This window comes from Artibeus jamaicensis, unplaced genomic scaffold (genome assembly GCF_021234435.1).
Source record: "Artibeus jamaicensis isolate MK-2021 breed Jamaican fruit bat unplaced genomic scaffold, CSHL_Jam_final contig_558, whole genome shotgun sequence".
Classification (NCBI taxonomy): Eukaryota; Metazoa; Chordata; class Mammalia; order Chiroptera; family Phyllostomidae; genus Artibeus; species Artibeus jamaicensis.
This window is the reverse complement of record NW_026521886.1, coordinates 6,759,172-6,784,642: the sequence shown is the minus strand read 5'-3', so window position 1 is coordinate 6,784,642 and position 25,471 is coordinate 6,759,172. Positions and strand designations below refer to the sequence as shown.

Genomic DNA, 25,471 nt, shown 5'->3' with positions numbered 1-25,471 from the left:
TACAGTTGTCTACATTTCCCTCCTACAACTCACCCATGGCCCACCCATCCTGACCTCCCATCCTCAATCCTACCCCCATTTGGCTTTGTCCATGTATTCTTTATACATGTTCCTTGATGACCTCTCCCCTCTTTCCCCCATTATCCCTTTCTCTCCCCTCTGGTCACTATCAGTTTGTTTTTCACTTCAATGTCTCTGATTATATTTTGCTTGCTTATTTGTTTTGTTGATAAGGTTCCACTTATAGATGAAATCATATGGCATTTGTCTTTCACCCCCTAGCTTATTTCACTTAGCATAATGCTCTCCAGTTCCACCCATGCTGTGGTGAAGGGTAGGAGCTCCTTTCTTTCTATTGAATAGTAGTCCATTGTGTAAATGTACCATAGTTTTTGGATCCACTCATTTACTGATGGGCACTTTGGCTGTTTAGCTACATTGCCACATATAGCTATTGTAAAGTGTGCTGCTATAAACATTGGGGTGCATAGGTTCTTTTGAATTGGTGTTTCAGGATTCTTAGAATATAATCCCAGCAGTGGAGATACCAGCTCAAAAGAAAGTTTCATTTTTAGTTTTCTAAAGAAATTTCATACTGTTTTCCAAAATGGCTGCACCAGTCTGCATTCCCAACAGTGCACTAGGATCCCCTTTTCTCCACAACCTCGCCAGCACTTGTTTGTTGATTTGTTTACGAAGGCCATTCTGACTGGTGAGAAGAGGTATCTCATTGTGGTTTTAATCTGCATCTCTCTGATGGCTAGTGATGCTAAGAATCCTTTCATATGTTTCTGGGCCCTTTGTATGTCCTCCTTGAAGAAGTGTCTGTTCAGTTCATTTGCCCATTTTTAAAAAATATTTTATTTATTTATTTGTTTGTTTGTTTGTTTATTTAGAGACAGGGGAAGGAGAAATAGAGGGAGAGAAATATCAATGTGTGGTTACCTCTCACATGTCCCCCACTGGGGACCTGGCCTGCAAACCAGGCATGTGCCTTGACTGGAAATTGAACTGGCAACACTGGTTCCCAGGCTGGCACTCAATCCACTGAGCCACACCAACCAGCCTTTGCCCTGTTTTTAAATTGAATTGTTTGTCTTCCAGGAGTAGAGTCGTGTGAATTCTTTACATATTTTAGAGACCAAATCCTTGTTCGAGGTATCAATGGCAAATATATTTTCCCTATGGTTGGTTCCCTTTTCATTTTTGCTGATGTTTTCTTTAGTCATGCAGAAGCTTTTTATTTTAATGAAGTAACATTTGTTTATTCATTCCTTTATATCCCTTGCTCTAGGGGGACATATCAATAAAAATATTGCTACATGGAATAACTGAGGTTTTCTAGCCTATGTTCTCCTCCAGGACTTTTATGGTATCACAATTTATATTTAAGCCATTTAACCATCTCGAATTTATTTTTCTCTATGGTGTAAGTTGGTGGTTAAGTTTCATTTTTTCACATGTAGCTGTCCAGATCTCCCAACACCATTTGTTGAAAAGACTATTTTACTCTCTTTTATGCTTCTGCCACCTTTGTCAAATATTAATTGAGCATAGGGACATGAGTTTATTTCTGGGCTCTCTGTTCTGTTCCACTGATCTATGTGTCTGTTCTTATGCCAGTTCTAGACTGTTTTGGTCACAGTAATATAGTTTGAAGTCAGGTATTATGGTCCCTCCTACTTTGTTCTTCTTTCTCAAAATTGCTGTGGCTATTTGGGGTAATTTATGGTTCCATATAAATTTCTGAAACGTATGTTCTGTATCTTTTACCACCTTTGTGTCTGTGTTCTTCTCTCTCTCTCTCAATGTTTTTCTTCCTCTTCTTAAAGCAGGCCCTTTAGCATATCTTGCAGTGCTTGTTTGGTGGAGGTGTATTCTTTCAGCCTTCTTTTATCTGGGAAACTTCTTATTTTGCCTTCCATTTTAATTGAGAGATTTGCTGGATAGAGTAATCTCAGTTGCAGGCCTTTGTTTTTCATTACTTGGAATATTTCTTGCCATTCCCTTGTGGCTTGTAATGTTTCTATTGAGAAGTCAGCTGCTAGCCTTATCGGGGCTCCCTGGTATATTACTTTCTGTTTCTCCCTTCCTGCATTTAAGATTCTCTTTTTGTCTTTGAATTTTGCCATTTTAATTCTGATGTGTCTTGAAATGAGCCTCTTTTAATTTCTGTTGACTGGGACCCTCAGTGCTTCCTGGACTTGTGTTACTTTTCTCTCATCAAATTAGGGAATTTTCCCATCATTACTTTTACAAACAGGTTTTCTATCCCTTGCTCCTCTTCTTCTCCTTCTGGTATCCCTATTATATGGATATTATTATGTTTCTTGTTCTCCTGCAATTCCCTTAACCCCTCTTCATTCTTTCTGAGCCTCTTCTCCTTTCCTTACTCTTTTTGGGAGTTTTCTTTTCCTACCTTGTCCTCCAGCCTGCTGATTCTATCTTCTGTTTCATCTAATCTGCTTTTGATTTCTTCTACTGTTCTTCAGTTCAGAAATTGTATCCTTCATTTCCTCTTGGCCCTTATTGATAGTTTCTATGTCCTTTTTCATGCTGATGTAGTTTGCAAAAAGTTCCTCATAGTTTCCCTGTAGTTTTTGGTTATTCTCATAGAGCTAATTGAGCTTTCTTATAACTGTTTTTTTTTTTAAATCTCAATACCTTATAGCTGACTTGGCTCTATTTCATTTAGCACTCTTTTTGAGGATAACTCCTTTCCTTTCAACTGGGGGTTGTTTCTTTGTCTTTCCATTATTTCTGAGATTCTTGTTTGCTTCTCTTTTTACATTGACTTGTTTTGACTTCCTCAGTTTGTGGTGTGAACTTTTGTGATAGGAGACCTGTGAAATTCAGTAGTGCAGTCTCCTTTATCTCCTAAATCTGATAACCTTGGGATGCCCTTTATGTCACTTATATTGGCTCTCTGGATGTAATTGGGTTTTAATTGTTGTTGAGTCTTTCCTTGGTGGGTCCTTCCCTTCAGCTAGTTGACTGAGGGTCACTCTGCCCACCATGTCTTGTATGCTGTTGTACAGGTGCTGCCAGAACAAAACCACAAAGACCAGGAAACACACCCACACCTGAAAATATAACTCTCCCCTGCAATTCCACTATTAATAACAATGAACCAGTATTAATATGGGTTTAAAGAGATTCAAACTAGTATAAGAAAGGAGAGCAGATATGAGATGACCTACTGAAAGAAAAATGATTTTGAGAGGGTAAAAGGAAGAGCACTAATAAAGAGTTGGGATTCAGAACAATGAGAAGAGAGAAAGTACAATTTACCTTGTGAATAAAAATGGGAATGAAGAATGTGGAATGGAGTATAAGGAGGGATGCATGTAATATTATGTTTAAACAGAAACTAAAATAACATAAAATAAAATAAAGTAAGAGAGAGAAAGAAAAAGGAAGGAAAAGAAATAAATAAGTAATAAAAATATAGGAGCCAGTTTGGAGCAAAAGATCCACCACAGTACTATCAACGAACAGCAAGTGAGCTAAAATTAATATAGGTGGTATGAGAATAAGAGGGAAAAAAAGAAAGAAAGAAAAGCTTAAGAGATGTCCAGAGAAATGGGAAGTGATTTTGAAATGATAGAGGGAGAAGGAATACTAAGAGTAAGAAACAAAACCAGGCTAATACAGGGAAAAGTTAAAATTTGAGATGAAAAGAAAAAGAAAGAAGAAAAAATGGAGAATAAATAAAAGGGTAGGATGAAAGCAAAAGAGAAGGAAAAAATAAAAAACAGGCCAACACAGGGTAAAATAAAAAATTTGGGATGGAAAATGGAGTAGGAGAGGGGACCAGTAAAATTTGAGATCTGAAATACAAAATTAGTGAAGATCTAGAGATAAAATTGAATAAGTGCAACAACAACTACCCTACCCACAACCAACTAGCAAAGATTGCTGAAGATGGAGAGAGAATGTGGTTATTTTAACCCAGAGCCCAGAGTAAGTGGCTGCAAATGAAAATTTGTGTGTTGGCTTTTTACACAGCTCTTTGCATCTAGAGACATCTGTCTCTGGCAAAGAGCATACCTGCTGCTTTTTGATGCTGGTTGTTATCTGTGTACTTGTTGGGCTCTGGTGTTCTAGGGTGGGGGTTCCAGCTTAGGGTTTAGACACCACTCTGCCCAGGGGATCTAACCAGTCACTCAATTATCCCTCCAGCACTGCCATCTATAGGTGACTAGCCAGCCTTCTCAAGTCTCCACTGCATTCCTTACAGGTCAGGTTGTGCTGAAGCTGATTTTTCTGTCTAAGGTTATAAGATTTCTCCCTCATTATTGTTCAGTTGTTTATTCTGGATGATTTCTCTACAATTTAGTTGTAATTCCAGATTGGTTCTAGGAGGAGGTTAGTGTGGCTTCCATTCACTCTCCTGCCATCTTGATAAAGCCCCTTCAATCTGTACACATCTTTACACACAGATTTTTAATGGTGGGCTTGCTGGATCAAAGAACAGGCAAATTTTAAATTTTGATAAATTCTTTCAAATTATCCTTTGAAAAACAATTGTGTTGCCATCAGCAATGATGACAGCTGCGATTATCTCATGTTGGATTAAATCAATCTTTTACATATTTTTCAATCTAGCCAGCATAAATAGAATCCATTGTTATTTTTATATTCATGTATATTTCCAAGGTCAAACATCTTCTCATGGACTTATTTGCCATTGCATTTCTTTTTCTGTAAGTTACTAGTCTATATCCATTACCCATTTTTCTATTGGGATTTTTATCTTTAGTCACTACTTTATAGAATAGTTCTATGCATTTCAGATATATTTGGCTTGTTAACTCATACATTTCCTTCCATGTCTACTGCTTGTCCTTCTAACTTTATCCATGTCTATTCTTTTTTTTTCTTCATTGCTCTTAAAGAGAGAGAAGAAGGGAGGGGGACAGAGAGATAAACATGTATGTGAGAGAGAAACATCAATAGGTTGCCTCCCCTACTCACCCCAACCAAGGATTGAACCCACAATCCTGACCTCAAATCAAACCTACAAACTTTCAGTGTGTGGGATGATACTCCAACTGAGCTACACTGGCCAGAGCTTCATGTCTATTCTTAAGTAAAAGTTTTAAATGTTGGTGTCAAACATTTCTATCATTTCCATCATGGATTCTGTTTTATTTCTTGCACCTTAATAATCAAGTGTGTATGGTTGGCTCTTTAGTCGAGAATGATTTTGTGTGTATGGTGTGAGGTAATGCTCTTTCTTTCCTGTTTTGTCATGAATAACCAGTTGTCCCATTGCCATGTGTGACATATACCTTACATCAAACTCCCAAGTATTCTTGGATCCTTTTCTAGCATCCTTTTCCTGTTTCATGAGTTACTTGCCTTTGTCTATTCTAATACCACATTTCGGTGTCTTTTTTATGGGCCACAAGGCCTGCAACTCTTGAAAGTGTGTGGAAAGAGTGACAGTGGTAGCAAATTTGGTCTCAGGTAGAATTCCCAGGTACCAGGTACTGAATGAGACAGTCCAATGGCTAGCTTCCTAGCTAGGAAATAATGCAAATAAAACCTTTGAGGCATATATAGCCTTTTAAAGCCATTATAGTTTCCAACCCAGTTTATCTTGTTTATTGCCTGACACTTAGTCAACAGTGGCTTGAACATAGAGTGTAGGGTAAAAGTATGTTTACAGTTGTTTATAGGGAAAATAATATAATAATTAATAAATAATAACACAAGAATAAATTGTGTTTTGTGTACTCACACCTGTAAACGTACTTTTGTCCCACCCTGTACTGACTTTTAGTTCTCCTTATTATTAAGTATTTAATGATCTGTGAATAACACTGAGAAGATGCTGCAATCCTTTTGTAGAGGGAATTGGCTTGCCCTTGAAGAGAATCATCTGCCAGCAAGATGTCCAGGTGCTACAGAATGACCTGGTCAAATGTCTGTTGGAAGAGTACTGTGTTCATTAACAGAAATGTCTTATTACACTTCTTGAGGTGAAAGGAGTGGGGATACTGAGGGAGTGCTCAAGTAACAATGGGTAGTAATAAAATTACCACCAACAATAATAGCTTTTACTGCCTGCCACATGCTATTTTAAGAGTATTTCATATGCTCACTCATTTAGTGACACACTGACCTTATGAGGAAGGTATCATTATCATCCTGTACAGATAAGGAAATTGAGGCAGGGAGAGGTTATGTCAGCCATGGAGTCTGGCTTTAATTCTCCTGTGTATTTAAAGAGGCATGGAATTTGAAGTTTCAAGATGAAGAGGGAGATGCTTGCAAGGTGATAGAAGGGACAGGCACAAAAAGAAAGTCCCTGGGTAGGTACAGAAGGTAGTGGTTAGGTATAGTTATAGCCTTTACTTACAGTATATACAATATAGTTTTATTATTTAAATTATAAATAACAGCTCTGACCAATGTGGCTTGGTTGGCTAGGCATCATTCTGCAAAGTGAAAGGTCATGGGTTCAATTCCCAGGCAGGACACATGCTTGGGTTGTGGGGTCAGGTCCCTGGTCAGAGTGCTTAAAAGAGGCAACCAATGGATGTTTCTCTCGTATATTGATGTTTCTCTCCCTCTCTTCCTCCCTTTATAAATTAATAAATAAAATATTTTTAAAAATAAATTATAAATAACAGTATATAACATAGTTGTATAATTTAAACTCTAAATGTGTGTACATAGTTTATTTAGCTATAGCTATATATTATTGTATTATAATTAGTATATGTTACATATTTTATGTTCTCTATTAGTATAGATGTAATTATAATTATATTATGTAAATATTACCTCAGCTCAGAGTGTCTGGCTCAAGAACCAGACATTGGAAACAGGTGAAGATGGTGATGCCAGTGTGTCCTCACATCTTTAGGACTCCCCAGAATTAGAGCAAATGAGCCGAGATGGGAAAGGACCAATGATGGCGTAAAGTTCACATGTTCTTAGGTTCTAGACCTCACTCCATCAGGGGTTCCTTCTTGCAAGGTCCCCGGTTGTCCCTTTCTACCTAGGCCTAACCTTAGGAGGTGTGGGCTGCCTCTGGGCTTCCTTGTCTTTATCTTAGATGTAGTTCTTCAGCAGAAGGCTCTTTGGTTTTTGCATTTTTCTCCTTCCTGCCTCATCGCTTGTGGCCTCTTGTTCCTCATGCACTGGGTTTGCTATTTGAAATATGCTAACTTACTTCCTCTCACACAGCCTGGGCAATCAATGTAGTCACACTGGTTTCACATAAGTGTCCTGAGGTTCAGAGAGGCCAACAGGGCTCATGTAGGCTCAATTCCAAGCTTCTGCCTCCAAAACCCATCTGCTATGCTCTCCTCCCTCCACAGATAAGGTATTTTCCCAGTCCTCCACTTACCTCGTGTGTGTATATGGTTATATATTATTTAATTATATATAATTATATTTATATACATTTTGCATTAGTATGTTATGTTCCATATTAGTTATATGTCACATACTCATATATTTTATACATGTTGCATATTAGTATGTTGTGTTAAATATTGGTATATTATGTTACATACCAGTATGCTATATGTTATATATTAAAATATTTTTATATGTTACATATTATGTTATATATAATCTACAGTATTAGTACATATGCTATTTGTTCCAGAGTCTTATACAGAACCCCCAGTATCTAGCCCCTGGTTTTATGTTTCCAGTCCTCTGTACCTGTCTATCCCATTTTCATCTTTCCTTCCTCACTGGGTTCTGGGAGCCACATGAATTTGTACTCCATGGCAGCCATCAGAAGCCTGCCCTACCTTCCCCTTCTTGCTCTCTCCAAGGCAGATTTTAATTCTGCTGTTGCAGTTTTTGTTCCCTTGTGATACTTCCTCATCCTTTCCAACTCTCTCTGTACCTCATCCTGTTTCTCTTTTATTTGAGCCATGGTCCCCTTTGTGGCCTCCAAAATAACAGGAAATTCCCAAAGATGCTTTTTTCGGTCCTGCAGTGGGTCGCTGAGGTGTGCCCTTTCTTAGTGTCTTCTGAATGCTTTTCACTTTGCCTCTACCTGCAATCTTGTAAGGGGCCCAGTGGTAGTTGTCATCTTTACCTAATTTCAAATAAAGCAAGGTCTGTTCAGACTTGGTATTTGTTACAGAAAGAACTTTGTCCCCATGTTTGGTCCTCTTGTGTAATGTTCCAAAACTCTCATCAACAGCTGCATAAGTTAACTGCCCATTCCCAACAGTTTCTCCCTATGCCTACTGCCTGGGCCTTTGATACTTGGAACCAATGGAGCATTAAAAAAAGGTAGTTTCCAGCACTGGCTGGTGTGTCTCAATGGATTGAGCACAGGTCTGTTAACCTAAGGGTTGCTGGTTTGATTCCCAATAAGGGCCCATGCCTGGGTTGTGGGCCAGATCCCCAGTTGTGGATGTGTGAGAGGCAACTGATTAATGTTTCTCTCCCTCACTTTCTCACTCCCTTCCCCTCTCTCTAAGAGTGAGTAAATAAATATTTTTTTAAAGAAGTTATAGGTCTCTAGAAGCCCTCTGTCCCCTTAATCTCCATGACACTTTAGAGATTCTGGATCCTGTTGAAGGGTAGACAATGGTGACTTTCTAAGGATTTTGTTTAGTTTACTTTCATCCCTATGAGTCAGGATTCTGTCATATGCAGCCTTGGCTTGTCAACCAAAGCATCAGAGCTCCTCTATCCCCACAGGATTTCCCTTCATGATACCTTACTGTCACTGGAAGCCTGATAGTTGGTTCCACACCTGTTGATGACACCCACTCTGAGAATGTGGATAGAGCCATGGATAGGCTGAACCCACCTACTCTACTATGACTTATGCACACTGCAGAGAAGGGGCCAATTTCCAGGATTTGAGAAGTAAACAGAAAGCTGTGTGCATGGCACCAGGCTTGGTACCAGACCACGGCAGTTGTGCTTGCAGTGAAAACTCAATATCTACTCTCCCCTCCTTTCTACTATGATAGAACTCCCGAATTTTAGCTGTGCCCATTACCTCCAGATTAAGACTACATTTTCCAGCTTTCCTTGTAGCAGATGAGACTATGTGACTAAGTTCTGGCCAATGGGACATGGGTGGACAGGACTGTGGAAGTTCCAGCCCCTGACCTTGCAGAGAGGAAGAGAACACATGTCCCCTCACTGGCTTTCCCCAGACTGGCCCAGTACCCTGGTGAGCCATCTTGGACCAATACCCTAGGGTATGGAAGGCAACCAGAGAGAAGCCCAGGTGCCCTGCACTAGACTGCCACCATATTAGCCTAGACTGCTTACTTTCAGGATGTTTAAATAGAGAAAAAAAACATTCTACATTATGTGAGTGACAGTGTTGTGGGGGTTCTTTGTTATAGCAGGCCAACCAGTACTCTGCCTGGTACAGTGCTCATTAAATAGTATTTCTCCCATTCTGTGTGCCTTTGGAAAGGAATATCATGCAAGGTGGGGTGCCTTGGGGTTAAAGCTTCCAGACTGCTCCCCTACTACAAACAATTGTGGGCACATTGGCTCACATCTCCATCTGCTTCTTGGCTGGCAGACCAAGACCAATACTCCTCTTCCAGTGACAAAAGTGGTAGCATGGGAGTCTCCCAGAGGCAGGAGGTAAGCTAGGAGTCTCAACAGAATTCCGAGTGCTCCCGTGGGTCACAATGAAGTGGCACTGGCTGCTGCACAAGACCAGAAGTCCTGCCTCCCCAGGCTCTCCATGCAGCCTGGAGGCAGGTTCACAATCTGGAAATAGTCCTTGTTACTGTTCAAAGTCACACACACACTCTGACTTACCCTTCCCCACCATGGTGTGACTTGAGGACTTTTCACTCCCTTTCTGTAGGGTGAAACAGCTGAAACCTAGAGAGGTTTAAGAAACCCACCCAAAGTAGGGGGAGTGAAGGTCAAGAGGCAGCCCCCTTCCCTCCATGCCTTGTTCATGCTGCTGTGCTGCTCACCCAGGAAAGGTGCATGACAAGAGTGCCAACACATACATCATGTGAGTCTGGAGCCAGACTAAGGGCAATGACTTAAACCAACCCATCACATACGACCAGCTTGGAGTAAGTAGGCTGTTGGAGACATCCCCTAAGATGAGGAGAGTGAGGTCCTGGGTCAGTGCCCCATATAGTAGGTTCGTGCACACATAGGCTCCTCCAAAGTGACTGTCCTGATTTCTGGTGTCCCTGTTATCTGGGCTGCATTGCTTGTTTATGGATGAAGAAAGGCTCCGTTAATGTGCCTGAAAATCAATGTCTCACTTCCCCAGAGAATATTTGCCTGCAGAGGGTATATCTGATCAGGAGCAAAAGGCAAAGGTCACAGGACGAGTCCTTTCCCCAGACCCAGGGCTAGTCTCTGAGGGTGTCACTGAGACACATTTCCCCTAATTTGCATCAGTGTCCTAGATAGATGTTCACCTCTGGAAAGTTCTCGCCTCCCAATTTACATGACAGAAGAACTGTGGCCACAGAATCTGGCCTTCCCTACCTACCTCGCTAGCTCATGGCCTTTCCTTCTTCTCTGGTCCCCACCACCTCCAATCCCAGCCTGCCAAAATGTATCCAAACTCCAACTGTATGAGTATTCAGAGACCTCAAGTATCTAGAGGAGTTTGGGAAGCTTTGTCTCCCCAGAGCTCTGAGCAGCTGGGGAGGATGGACGTGGTGGCTGAACTCCACACACCAGCCCTCTGACTGGTCAAGTCTCCTAATCATTTACTACCACCCATGTGTGTGCAAAGTAATATGCCATTTCCTAGGGGAGTCCAGAAGGGGAAATGATTTGTCCCCTACCTGTGCACAGTACAAACGGTGGGTATGCAATAAAGGCTTGATGGACTGCCCAGTGGGTAGAAACTGTAAACTGCCAAGCAAGAGTCTCCAACAGTAAATTAGAGGAGTAGTGACCCCTGCGGGCCTGGCTTGGCCTGCAGTGGCTTCCCATAAGTGATGCTGAGATAGGGTTTGGATTTGCCATTGTACAGAGAAGAGGAGAGGAATCTCCTGGCCCCCCAGGAAAATGGAATAAGTAGAAAACCAACAACCAGCCCAAACGTGGAGCTGTGTGGAAACCCTGCACCACTGGGCCAAGGGCTTGACCCCAAAGGTGCCTCTGTATCCCTCTAGGTACAATCCTTAAGGTGCCCTAAAACTTGGCCCCCAGAATCACTCCTGTTTCCTGGCACAGCAGAAAGAAACAGTGCATAAATATCATCAAGTTACTGAGTTCTTTTTCCTTTTTATTGGCAAAGTAAATATATTTTTATGAAGGACCAAAGAAAATATACATAATTATAACATATGTACACTAGCTTTATAGATTTTTAAAATTTCAAATTTACACAAATGCTGATGTTATTAAAAGATTTTATGTAGATGTACCTATGTACAGTTTATTTACATACATTCATAGGATGAGAAATAAACCTATCAAAACAAGCTAGTTCATTTTATATTAATTTCTAGACAAAATAAGGAATGCATTTCTAAGTCAGGATTGGGGGTTCTATCTGCTTCTTCTACATGCTCTGCAGCCTATTCCCCTCTCCTCTGGAAAGGTGACCCTAGAGGCTACTGTCTGGAAGCAGGACGAGGGGATGAGCCATACTGGGTACAGATGCTCTGGGGCTAACCTGTATCTATCTGGCTGCCCTGTACATTCAGCTAAAGCACATGCACTGTCAGCCCCCCAAAGAAGGGACTTTTCACCCCAATCCTACAGCCTCCAGGAGGTCAGGTCCTGGACCCCAAACAGCCTCACCCATACCGTGGTGGTCAGGCTGAGCGAAGGATCTTGGGACAAAGCCACCTGCATGTCACAGTGCAGCCCAGGACATTTGACCTACTTCCTTTTTCCCAGTGTGGCTCCCTGTGGGAACTGACATTTCAAAACTGAACATTTCATCTTCCTGGGCAATAAAGTATTGGCCCTAGCCCAGGCAGAGAGCCCAGTGGGAGAAGGGCCAGGCCCCCAGACGCTGCAACAGAGGCCTGTGCAGCAGTGCAGGAAGGCACGAAGGCGCAAAGGCACAAAGGCCGGCCTCCAGGTCAGGAGCTGGGTCTCCCCAGGAAAGGCAACAGGTGGAGGGACTCTTGGTTCCTGCCTCCCAGACCAACCCCCTCTTCCCATACCAATCCATGCTCCTGGGTTGGTAACATTGTCAAATTCCTCTGAAGGAGGCAAATAAATTATTGCTACAAAATAGCTGGGAGATCCCAGCGATGGGGCCAGGGTGTGCGGCAGTGGTGATGGTTGTGTGGGTGGATGGGGGTGGGGGCGGGGGTCAGTTGGCCGTGCGTACTGAGCGGCTGCTCCGGGGGAAGCGGTGCACCTTGATGTGCTTGGACAGGTGGTCGCTCCGTGCAAACTTCTTCTCACACACGGGACACTGGTAGGGTTTCACGCCTGAGTGTGAACGCCGGTGCCGAGACAGTTCATCTGAGCGAGAGAACCTACAGGGACACAGCAGTCAGCAAGGCCAAGCTGGCCTGCACCTGACCCCCTCCCTACACACACACACACACACACACACACACACACACATCCAAGCTAGCAGGGGTTCCCCAGGGCTCCACCAACTGGGCTCGGTGGCCCCTTGCAGTGCTTCAGCTACCCAAGTGCTTCTGAATTCACTGGTGAAAATCCACTGTCTTAAGTCCCTACAGGCCCTCCAGGATGGCAAGAATTGCAAACAAAAGGCTCTGCCAGCACAGCAGGCCATTGTCATGAACCTGGGCCTAAGAGGGGCTATTAAGTATTGGGACAGGCTTTCAAGTCTACCAGAGATCTGACTTACTCTCCACACTCCCAACCCAAAAACCTACCCCCTCCAGTGTGCTGTGGGATCACCTTGCCCTGACTGAGGCTGTGCCTCATGCTCTCTCCTTAGACCAGAACTTGGGGCTTCTGTGGATGTCTTCACAGGGAAGCCCATCTAGAGAAGAAAGTGAGGCAGGGGAGAGATGTCTCTTCCCCCAGCTCAGTAGGGAGTTCCTGGCTCCTTTCTCTTGCTTCCATTAAACAGCCCCACCCCACTGCTAGACCCTGTTTTCCTGAAAGCTGGGCCCCTTAAGATGTCCCCAAATAAAACTATACCCCTGTAAGATACTTCTGAGAGTTTAAATAATTCTCCTGCCACTTCCCTCTCTGGGCCCCAGCCTGCCTGGGGTAAATGCTCACATAGCCCAGAGGCCACTGGGAAGGAGCAGCTGCTAATGGGAGAGGACTAAGGTGGACCACAGGGCTCAGCTGTCACTGACTTTAGGGACTTGAGGTTCTTCCCTGGTCCTGGCAATGAGACTCCACTCTCCAAACACACATATTCTCCTTCTCTGTGCTCCACCTACACTGACCTGTCTTTGTTCCCTTGCCACAGGACAAGTACACATACTGTTCTCTCTATCCAGAATACTCGTCCTTCCCTTCTTCTCCTTGCTCCCTCTCTTAGAGCCCAGTTCAAATGTCACTTCCTCAGGAAAACCCTCCAGGACTACATCATTTTAGGCTCTTACAGCACAATGTACCTCTCGTTCCCAACCCCAGCCACAGTTGTTACAATATTAAATTCATTTTCTACTTTGTGATAAATGTCAGTCTGTGCCACTAGACCATCAGCTAGCTCCATGAGAAAAGACATGTCTACATGGTTGCATGGCAACTGCCCTATCAGTGCATTTACACGAAAGAGTGGGCACCCTACAGGAGGGTGAAGAGCTATCATGAGGACAGTGATCTCAAGCCCTAGTATATCCATGCACACACACGTGCATGTGTGTGCCATGCCACACACGTCACAAGATGTGTATGCCATGTGCGTGCATGTACACTCACACGCATATGCATGTTGACCACTCCAGAGCTGCACACACATGTGTGCACATGCACACATTGCATGGGGGTGTGTGAACACATGCATGCACACATGCACACACAGAAATGCCAGGCCCAATAGCCCCAGTCCTGGACCTGGGGCAACAAAGTGAGAGGTAGGTTAGGTGGTGTTTCAGAACAGCCATCCTCAACCCTGCCAATGAGTTGGGGGTGATGGCCTATCTCTGGCCTGACCCTATGGGTGGAAGCCTTGATCCCTCAGCCTGCCAAGTTGCAGGAGGACCCACCAGCACAAGTCCTGAGGAAGCCTCAGGTGGGCAGCAGGAGAACCTAAGCACAGATGGGCAGCTGGGCCCAGAGACTGGGAAGACAAGTGCCTCAACCTGGCTCGGCCACCCCTGGTGCACAGGGCCCTGCCCCTAGAGCATGACCAGGTTTCTTCTATCCCCATCCCTGAGCACCAACTGTGGGGGGCACACAGCAGTGCTCTCTGCATATTTTCAGAATAAAGGAAGACCACCCAGCCCATTTGCCAGATGAGGAAACTGAGACTAGAGAGGCCTGGAGTGTGGGGGTGGTTACCCCTGATTTGTGTTGTGGAGATGAGGCCTGGAGTGTGGGGGTGGTTACCCCTCATTTGTGTTGCTGAGGTACAGGTCAGGGAAGCAAAGAGGTCCAGGTAACTCTTCTGAGCAGCTTATAACATCAGCACCGCCACTAGCACACAGAGCACCTTAGTGAAAAGGCATCCCTTCCATCAGCCAGAAAGCTATGATTGCAAAGTTAGATCTCAAGGATCTGAATGACAATGACACCCCCTAGAGTTGTGTAGTGCACAACCTGTTCAACCACACTCGGACATTCTGTTAACTGCAGGGATGGGGTCAGAAAATGCCTTATCAAGTAGAGTTAACAGTGACACAGGCCAAGAAAGCAGGCCAGCAGCCAGACCACTGGGCTTGACTCCTATCCCTGTTACCTCCTGGCTCTATGGCCTCAGGCCTGTAATTCTCCTTTTCTGGGCCTTCTGTGTCTGCTGGGAATGACAACAGTACCTATCACACAGGGCTGCTGAAAGTTATTAATATTCATACTAGCTGTATCAGGAAGGGATTCTTTCTGGACAGAACTGCTTCACCATTCTGGAACAGGATGTTCTGCTGCAGGGGACAAAGAAGACCTGTGTCTCAGAGTGAAGCAAGGAAACTTCTAGGAAGGCAGGCAAACAGCCACTTCCCAGTTAGCTCAGAATAGGGAAAGTTTCATTTCAGCCCTGTCAAGGGTGCCAGCCAGAACCACACCACAAAAAGAACAGGGAATACTGGATTTAGGACCAAGAGTAGAAGGAAGTGGGAGCTGACTACCTGGGCAAGTGACAACAGGGAGAGGGGTGCAAGGAGAGACTGTTCATCACACATAGGTACACGGAGTAGGGCACAGGACACAGTGCCAGGTCCATAACCAGCCTGGTAAGAGGAAGAGAAAACTGCTTACCAGGGCCAGCAGGAAGAAGAGAGGCAGCCTTGGGGTGCGGTGCCCCCCACATGGGGAGGCAGGCAAGAGTGCAGGGGTGCCATCCTGAAGGCCAGCTGCAGGTGGAGGTCCTGTCAATACTCTAGCAGGCCACACCTCATTGGAAACTTGCATAGGGGGCTGGAGCGAGGTCCTCAGTCTGGGGATGGGGGATTAGGAACAGACAACCCAAGGTGATTTCCTGACTCTGCAACTTACTAGTTGTGTGACCATGGAGAAATTACTTAAATGCTCTGTGCCTCATTTCCTCCTTTGTAAAATAGGGACAACATATTGATATATACCTCATGGAATTGTTTGGAGCATTACATGAGTTACTGTATTTGGTGCATTCAGAGCAGTGTCTAACACAGATAAGGAGCTACTATTATCATCACTGCTGCTGCTGTTTGCTCTTTTTCCCTCAACTATGGCATTAACACCTGAAAGAGCTGATGGCATTGTGGCAGAGAGAAGACAGTAGCCATTATACCAGGTGCAGAGAGAGAGAAAAAATGAGGGGAAAGCCAGCCCATGGCTGCAGGTGTCTCCAGGCGGGAGAGACATGCCTCCCATACCATTTGTAGGTCAGGGTGGGGCTGAGACACTGCCTTGGGATGGACCCAGAACCACACTCACTAGCTCTGTCCCTGAAAGCTTTCTGAGCCTCCATTTCCCCCTTTGTAAAATGCAGATTGGTGCTTATATGTTCCAAGGCTATTGTGAGGACTCAGTGAGCTAATGTTTGTGACATGCAGAACAAAGCAGAGACCATCATAAGACCAACTATAGTGCCACTGAGAGAAAAGCATTGGAGACAGAAGGCACAGAGAGGGCCGAGGTCCAGGTGGGAGCCTTCCTTGCAAAGGAGAGGTCAGCAGGCAGAAGTGTAGGCCTATGGACCAGAATGAGAGTTCAAATAGAAGCTTAAATGCACCAAAGTACACATAAAGGCCAGAGTAGCCTCGTGAGGTAATGAGTTCCCCATGGCAGGAGGTAATGAGTTCCCCATGGCAGGAGGTATACAACCAAGGTTACTTTGTGGAGGGGATTCCAGTTCTGAGAACCTTAGAAGAGTGTCTAGCATACACTAAGTGGTTAATATACATGATACCTCATCATCATTATCATTATTTCTCCTGCCTTGTCTAGACCAAACTGCCTCAAGCCAGGTCTGTTTCTCTACCTGACTGCTACAACTGACCCTTGTTTGAAGGCTATGACCATGTATAAGGGACAGACATGTCTTGTGTACATCCCCAGGGCATCAGAATTACTGAAGACCAACTGGGGACTCTCAAATCCTCCGAGACACAGCCCTCCCAAGAAGCAGGCACTCTTGGTTCCCAGTGCCTCTGCCATGTGTGTATGCTGCAAGGCCAGACTCTACTCTGGGGGACCTTAGGAGAAGCTAAGAATGCCCTTTGAAGCCCTAGAAGTGGCTGGAGGCAGGGATGAATCCAGGGTCAACTCCCCAGGGACCTGACCATGCCAGGCACCCACCACGGCTTCCCCCATCAAGTGAATTCTGAGTAAGATGACCAATGCCAAGGTTTAGACAGAACTGAATTCCCTCCATAACTCCCACTCTTGTTTGCTCGCTTCCTGCCATGAGGAACTTACTACCCCATAAGGACTGTGTGGGGCTGAGATCTGCCTCTCCAGATGTACTTTGGGCTGAGGGTACTATCTGCTTTCTGAGACAGCCTGAAAAAGGCAGATCGCCTCTTCCTGGGGGAGTGGGCCAATTAGGCAGCCTTCACCAAAGACTGCACCCTTCTTCTCTGTGACCCCAACTAGCCCTATCTCAACTGGATGGGCCACTTGCCAACAGTCAGCAGCAGCCAGGGGATGCTTCCCAGGAAGATAAGCCCATCATGAGAGTCAGACCAGTTTTCGGCCAAGCTGCCCAACCTCTTTCTAGCCCTGCTCCCCACCAAGAGAATGTATCCAAGAGGAATCCATGTAAGTCTTGGGGTACCTCTGAGCTGGGGTACCTCCTGAATGAAGGCCAAGCAGAAAACCTTCCCTTCTCAGACTCTGGCCTTGTATGAAAGTGACAATACTACCAATAAGAAGGGGGTGCTGCTGAGCACCCCTGAACCTCAAGTAATGAGCAGGCCCTCCACTTTACAGATGAGGAAACTGAGGCCTGGGCAGGAGGACCACCCCAAGGGAACACAGCAAGTTGGAGACTGACCAGGGCTGGGGCTTCCAACCACTGCAGCCAGCTGCCCTCAACACAAGGCATCTCAATGCCTTTCTCTTCTGCAGTACAGCACCTGCTTCTGAAGCCCCATGTCTCTGGCCTCCTCCCTGCCCCAAGCTCTGACTACCCAACACTGCATACATGCTATAGCATCAGGCCTCACAAGCTGCCCTGCAAGTGCACCTGTTACCCGAGGGCCTACTTGACAGACTGTGGCACAAGGCTCAGAGAGGCACGCAACACCAGCACTGACACCTAGGGCTGTGTGTTTGGAGCATGGGCTACCAGAGAAGCCCTGTGGGTCTTCTGATTGGCGCCTTTGGGACATTGTGGGTGGGGGGTGCCCACAGGAAGGGCCTCCATAACCCAAGACACTGTTGGGACAAGCCCCTTCCCTGGTCAGCTCTGCAACCTATGGGAAGGGGTTGCTAGCATCACATCAAACATTCCAGTCCCAACTCCTGTCCTCCTCTAGCCAGGACTCCAGGAGTAGCACCTTCCACCCCAGGACCAACTTTCACAAGCTCTCAGACAAAAGTCTGGTCATAAAAACAAAAGCTGCAAACTGTTTCCTGTGTGCCACACCAACATGGATGTACACATAAACAATGTGCGCAGATACATATGGGCATGCAGCATGCAGAGACACACATGAGAAAAGCCAAGGCGCATACACATGTCCACTTGTAAGATCCAGTTCTGCACAAAGATGAGCATGCCACATCACTCTCTCACACACTCACACATGTAGCATCAGCCACAGCAGTAAAGTCCAGGGATGTGCCAGTAGCACATCCACCTTCCCAGGTATGTCAGTCAGATTCCAGTGGGGTGGGCATCCTAAACTGGGGAAACTCCAGCTGTGGCACCCCTAAGCATTCAAGCTCCTGGTTGAGCTCCTGGCTGGCTACCTACTTTTCAGGAGAAAGTAGACATACTCTCCTAAAGAAGGTGAGTGGCACCTGGGGCCCAGGGGAGGGAAATCTGTTGGGTCCCATCCAGCTATGCTGCCTGAGTGATGGATAACCCTGAAAAGAGCCATGTCTTTTGAGAGTTGGTTTCTCCCACTGTACCACATGCAGTATAACCTGGAAGTTAGTCTTCTACCTTTGGGTCAGCACACCCAGCTGGGTCCTCCCTTGTGGTTGGCCATTGTGGGTTCTCTAACATACCTTTAGGTCCCCTGGGGGAGGAAGGGCTGGACCCAGCCCAAGTGACCAGAGGTGGCTATAAGCAAAGCTGGTCCCTCTGGTTGGGAAACAGCATTTTCAGGATGTGACTACTCTGATAACCACTCCTTGGGTTCAAATCCCATTTACAAAGCTGCATGACCTTGGGCAAGTTATTTAGCTGATTTGAACCTCAATTTGCTCAGCAGTAATATGGGAGTAAAGGTAGTACTTATCCTTTGGGGTACTGAGAGGCAGAGGGAGCCATACATACACAGCTGAAATCCCTCTGGCACATAGCCCAAGCCCTATCACTCTCAACTGTCCGCGTTATGAGTATGAAAGCCCATCTGCCCTGGTTCGGCCTCCTCACTCTCAGAACAAGATCCAGCAACCTTGCTTGGAGACCAGTTGTTTTCTGGCTTCAATGATCATGAGGAATAAGAAAATCTTTGAGCAGCCATGCTAGCTCTAGCTCTGCCCCCTCCCTACCCATAACCCCTTCCCCATCAGTCTTACCTAATGGTGAAGAACTCAGCCTTGGCTACACACCCAAAGGAATAGAGATAAGGAGCAGTGTTCACCACCCAGCTTGTAACCCACTATACTGACCTCCAGCCACAGCCTGGCCAGGTACAGGCAAAGGGCTTCTCCCCTGTGTGCCGTCGCAGGTGGGCCTTGAGGTGGCTGCTTTTGGTATACATCTTGCTGCAGCCAGGGAAAGTACATTTGTGCATTTTGATGAGTTCTGCCGCCGGGTTCTTGGGAAACTTCTGGCCCATGAGGAGGCTGGTGGGACCAGGCCCCAGGGGTCCTGACCCAATGGGCTTGGCAGCAATGGGCACAGGGGCGATGCGCACGAACTTGGAGGACATGTTCAAGTTCGAGGAGGGCACCACCTGGGGCAGGAGTGCAAAGGTCTGCCCCTGGATGTTGACCAGGAGCTGGGCTACCTTCACACTCTCCAGGGCCTGTCCAGGGGAGGAGGGCTCTGTGCCTGATTCCTGCTTCACCTGCACAGGCTGAATCTGCAGCAGCAAGGGGATGGGGCCATCGGGTACAGGCCCCCCACCTGGGCCCTGAGTGTCACCCACACTGGCACCAGCTGGTTGGGGAGCACAGCGTTCTCTCCCAGACCCAGAATGGAGGTGGCTCCTGTGTGGCCCAGCTGAGAACTGACTGCAGGCCTCTGGGTCCTTGTTGCTTTCTGGGGCCTCCTTGACTCCCAGCTCCATGTTCTCCTCCAGAAACTCTTCAATCTCCTCCAGGGTGGGCTGGAAGGGCCTTGGGACATCATCAGGGTCACCCACAGGAAACTCCGGGAAACAGAAATGCTCTCCCTTCACAGGTGCTGGTGCTCTTCGCCAGGCCTCCCAGGCCACAGGACCACTGCTGGCCCCAATGCCACCGCTGCCACCACTGCCCAGTGTAGCCTGGGATAGCAAGAAGTCTAAAATGTTGTCCTGGCCTTCAGTGCCTGGGCCACTGCTGTAGCAGGAGCACAGGGTTTGTGAGTCAGGGCTGGCACAAGAGCAGAGGCTAGAGGCATCGCTGTCATCTTCTGAGAGGGGCGAGGGCAGCACATGGTACGCCCTCCTGCCTACCAGCCTATCTCCCAGATAACCAACTGGGCACTTTGGCAATGAGAAGTTCTCATCCACTGGAAGCAAGTGGTCCACCATGCTGACCTGGCCGTGTCACTGGTGGCTGTGGAGAGGAACAATGAAGGGCGAATCAGGAGGACAGCAAACTCGCCTGCCACCTTGTGGGCCTGTACCCCCACCACCACCACCATCCTGCCTACCATCGCCCATTGCCAAATGCCTGCATCCTGCCTCCATCCACACCCTGGGATAACTCTGTCTCCAAGAGTGTTTTCTGAAATTGCACCACCTGTTTACAAGAGTGCTCTCTAAGCCCATTGCACAACCTGGGGCACTTTTGCTTTCAAACAGATTTTCCAGAACAATTCTGGGAAAGAACATGTATGTCTATTAATAAGTATGAGTGCATGTGAGCAAGAAAGTGGGTATGTGAGGGGGTTCTCTGGACCTCAGAACAGCCAAGTTTGGGAAACCCTGTCCAGTTATCAGAGGTGCTGCATTTCTAAGGAATCTGACCTCAGCTTCATTCCTGTTGAGTCACTGGAGGGGGAAGAAGAATGACCATTTGCCCTTTGACCCTTCTGTTGTTGGGGCTTAGGTAGGTTTGCCAGACTAAGCAAATTAAAATACAAGCTGCCCAGTTAAGTTTGAATTTCAGATTTAAAAAAATGAACAACTCTGAATTTTTAATGTAAGTATATCTCAAATATTAGATGGGACTTAATTAAAATATTACATCTGAAATTCAACTGGACAGTCTGTATTTTAATTAGGCAAGTCTAGTTTGTGACAAGGAATTAAACACCCATTATGCTAGCCTTCGCCACCCATTTCCTCATCTGAAGCAGGCGGCTTATCTACCCTCCAGCTCTCAGACCCCTCTGAGCTTGGCTGCTTCTTCCTCTATGAAAGGAGAGAGGAGGGACAGGCCTGAAAAATCAGACATTTTACTGAGGCTCTACCACCAGGAGAACAAGGTCCTACCCACTGGGAGAACTCAGAGGAGCACAGGTGGACCCAAAACACTGGGACAGATCTTACCTCATGTGACTTCACAACCATCTAGTGAGCCTGTAGAGAAGACCCCATTGGCCTGCACCTATGGAGTAGTCACAAACTCAGAAAGACTCAGCTAATTCCTGTGTCCCAACTAGATCATACTTTTCATGATGGCAGGCTGGACTGTAGAGTGGCTTCTGCGTCCCCAGTTTCCAGTGTGGCAGCTGGTGCCAAGGAAGAGATCAGAAAATGTCAACAGAAAGGAGAGGGGAAAGCTGTGTCCTCTGAAAGCCATGCTAGGTCTGGTGTCCAAGGAGAGTCAACAGTGTCAGTCTGTGACAGAGCTACCTGTGAGGACCCAGTAGCCATGACTAGGTGTTGAGTGAAGTTGGGGATATTCTGCACCTGAAGCCATAGATTCCCTGCTGCCTAGCATTGCCTCTGCACCCACCCCCATGCTTTGTCTCCAGGACCACAACTGGGACTAGCACCCAGCACTGCCCAATATTCAAGAGGCCCAGCCCCGGGCAGAGAGCTTTCAGGGCCAGTTATCAACAGCTATGACCTTGAGGAAGTCCTGGCTCTCCCCAAATCTCAGTTTCCCCATCTGCTCCATACCCCCAATAATCCCAGGACCTTTGGCCTTAGTTCCCCACTAATCTAGGAAGCTTCACAGAGCTCCAGGAAACAAGGCAAGGTGGATACCCTTGACAAGTCTGTATTCCTGGGCAGTTTTTCCAGGACATTTGGCTTTTGGTTGAAAAACTCAGTTAAGAACTTAAAACCAGGTGTTTTAAAATACACACTATTCACCAAATCAGGTGCTAAGAAGGAATAAAAGCACCAAATAATGCAAAGGCTAATGAAGCCAGGCAAGACCCATATCTGACCCTAGACTTTCCTTACCTGTCACCCACTCTCTGAGCAGGGGCTCCGCTCCTATCTGCAACATCAGCAGAGTGAATGATTTTCGGCAAGTGGCACAATGTCTCTGTGTCTGTCTTAGTCTACTGGGGATGCTGCCAATTGTGCCTAGTTCCCAGACTGTTTTGAGTCCAATGAACTAATATATGCTGAGCAGTTACTATAGGGGTGGCATGCACACAGGGCTAGTCAATATCAGTCATTAGGATTAGCCTCCAAAGGGGGGGGGGAACATATGGTCTTTCTGACCCTCTGCTGTGATGTTAAGGAATCCAGGGGACTCCAGCCTTCCTGGAACCTGGGATGAGGCAATGACAGGTGGGAAAGGGCAGATCAGACCATGTTCCTGACCACTTAAAATTCTCCCCTGAAATGTGATCACCAACTGAATATTCCATAATATTAAGGAATTACTGTTAATATTTTTAAGCGTGATGATGGTATCGAAGTTGGTACATTCTTTTTAAATGAGGCCCTGCTTTTCCAGATATAAACTGAGAAATTCACAGATGAAATGATATAAAAAGAAAAGGTGAGGGAAATAAGTAAGTGCAGTAGGGTGGGGTGGGAGGAAACCTTCAACAGTTTCCCAAAGAAATGTGACTCAGCCTCCTCCCAGCACCCAGCACCCAGACCCTGCTCATCTTTGCCATATCTCACCTCCACCTGCTCCACTCCACACTAGCTGTGCACCAAGCTCACCAGCTTCATGGGCCTCAGGCCACTACCCTGGCTGAGGATTCTTTGTGGATTCCTCTTCCCCCGGGCACTCCAAGTAAAAGTACCCTACTTATTTCCATCTCAGCTCAGAAGTCACTCCTGATTGGGGACCCCCCCCCCATTCACCATTACATCATTCCACATTATATTGTTATTAGAAGTTGCCATGGTGGGAAACTATCTTATACCTCCCCACCAGAATATAAGCTTCTCTGACTGTTCAGTCCACTAGAACAGGACCTGACAAACTTCGCTGACTGAGTGAGGGAAAGGTGCTACTGTAGGGAGCCATGAAGTGGGGGAAGGAGGGTTCTGGGGGATAGAATGAGACCTGTTGTAGAACCACCAGGGTCAATCAGCAGCACGGTCATAAATGAAGGGCTCAGCAGCCTGGGCTGGACCCTGTGGCACTTAGAGACTAGAAGGGACTTTCTGAACCTGCCCTAGGAGATGTCCAGAGAGGGTACGCCAGAGTGGAGCTCTAGCAGCTAAAACACAGCAGCACGTGGCATGGCCAGGGAGGCCAGGGGTGCAGTATGCTTGCAGGGGGAGGGGACGCACTGTTCCGGGCACTGTCCAGGCGAGTAACCCGGACTCCGGCCCCCCCATCCACTCCCCCCTGCCCCGCCAGGCCTGCTGTTTATCCTCCCGGGGACACAGTGGCTGCAGGAACAACATGTAATTGATAACAAGCCCAGCGCTGGCCAAGGGCTTGCCATTGGGTCAGCGTGCAAATCACGGGGGTGACAGGAGGGGGCCGCCCTTCAAAATAAGAGTCCCTGCTACCCGACCAGCCAGCAGGACCAAGAGCCCCTGAGCCTTCCTCCCCCTCCTCCCCATCCTGTCACCTGTAGGGTGGCCCCACAAGCCACCCCATCCTTAACGAGGGAGATGATTTGAGGGATTCAGGCATTTGGTAATTTTGTCACCCCCCTCCCACTCCGAGATTGGGTGAGAAAACAGTTCTTTGCCCAAGAGTGTTGGAGGGAGAGGTGTGTGTGTTGTGGAGGAGGGTGTCGGGCAGGGGTTCCATAGGGAATATAACAGCGGAGAGGGGACAGGACCCAGGGAGGGTGCGGGTGGCCTCAAATCTGCCCCCCCCCATCGCCATTCCTCGGCCATTGCTCTGCAAATGTTGAACTGGCCAGGAGACTGAGTGGGGAGTCAGAGTTAAGAGATGTGTGAAAGTGTGAGTGTACAAGATGGGGTGTGAATTCTTATCGTGTGACTGTATGTGTGCGGGCGTGGTGCACCGCAGCCGGTGTGCCTGTGTGGGAGTGTGCCTGCGACGTACACGCGCGTGGAGACAGCGTGGGTACCCGTGCGCGCGCGCACGCGAGTGTTTGCGTGTGTGAATGTGTGTGGGAAAGGAAGAGGTTGGGGAGCCCGATCAGACCCCTGGACACAGCCTCCGAGCGCTGCCCCCTGGGCACCACGCCCTCGGCCCGCGCTCCCACCCTAGCAGGCCGCGGCTGCTGACCGACAGTAACCCCTCCGCCTCAGGCCCCCCATCCCCCGCCTCCCCCGCCCGGGCGGCCCGTACGTCCGCCTACCCCGTCCTCTGGCCAGGCCCCACTGAGTGCCCGCCATATGGAAGGGCAGGCCTCTAAGGCGAGAGCAGACCCGAGGGGCCAGGCGCCGAGGCGGTGCCCCGAACCTGAGCCGGAAAATTGCCGTGGGCAACTGGGAGTCACTCTCCCTCCAGATTGTCCGACCCCCACGGCCGGCGCGGAGGGTCAGTCGGCTCCTCCGACATCTCCCCGGACGCTCTGGCGGAGCCTGGGACAAGGGCGCGGGCGCCCGGCCATACGCCCAGAAGCGGGCCAGGGCCCCCCCTCCCCGTCCCGGTCAGCACCCTGAATGCCTGGGGCCGAATCCACGCGGCCGTCCGGCCTCGCTGCGCCTCTCCCACCTGAACTTGGCTCACGCCGGGCCGGTGACCAGGCCCCGGCGGTCCTGAGGCCCAGTGGGCTGAGCTGAGGGCAACGGTCTGGCTCCGGGTCTGGCGGCAGCCGCGGGCCGAGCCGCCGATCGGACTCTCACTCGCCCGCTGACTCGCGAGTAGCCGCAGCGGACCACTTAGCTTGGCGCTGCCTGCTGGGCTCTCACTCCCCTCCGTTCACGTGACGCCGCAGGCGCTGAGAAGGCTCGAAGGAGGCTCGGCCTCGGGCGCGCGCGCGATTGGCCCGCGTGGAGCGTCACGCGCCCCGGCCCCGCCTCCGGCCCCACCCCTGGCTGCTGGCGGGGCCCAGTGCCGCGGCGCGCCTGGCGTTCCGAGTCACCTGCCCTGCAAGCTCCGCAGCTGTGCGTCCGGCGCTCGTCCCCCGCAGGGCACATCCCGGCTCCCCAGCCCTAGCGGTGGACTCGCAGAGTCCGCGGGGGTCGGCTTCTAAACCTTAGTCCCCCAGTGAGAAGGTGAGACAGGCCTCGGGACCTGCCAGAACCCCCAGAGAGCCCGGAAGTGCCGTCTGCACGGAGTAGGGCGGCCGAGGGGAGCACTGGGGACGGGGGCAGCCCTG

At 47.9% G+C, this 25,471-nt stretch overlaps 1 protein-coding gene across 3 annotated transcripts in view; it reads right to left on the bottom strand.

The window, feature by feature from the left end:
* KLF15 (KLF transcription factor 15) overlaps nt 1-25,081 on the bottom strand; it is a 76,857-nt gene extending 51,776 nt beyond the window's left edge. The window contains exons 1-4 of one of the 3 annotated variants that reach the window (XM_037137001.2): nt 24,865-25,081; nt 21,351-21,408; nt 19,318-20,412; nt 11,188-12,437 (exon numbers count right to left, since the gene is read on the bottom strand). In XM_037137001.2, coding sequence (XP_036992896.2) covers nt 12,269-12,437; nt 19,318-20,387 — 1,239 coding nt within the window. In that variant the 5' untranslated portion in view covers nt 20,388-20,412; nt 21,351-21,408; nt 24,865-25,081 and the 3' untranslated portion in view covers nt 11,188-12,268. Of the gene's footprint in view, nt 1-11,187; nt 12,438-19,317; nt 20,413-21,350; nt 21,409-24,864 lie in introns of those variants that run through there. The other 2 variants (XM_037137000.2, XM_053670242.1) reach the window with 2 other exon arrangements.
* Between the last annotated feature and the right edge of the window lie 390 nt (nt 25,082-25,471).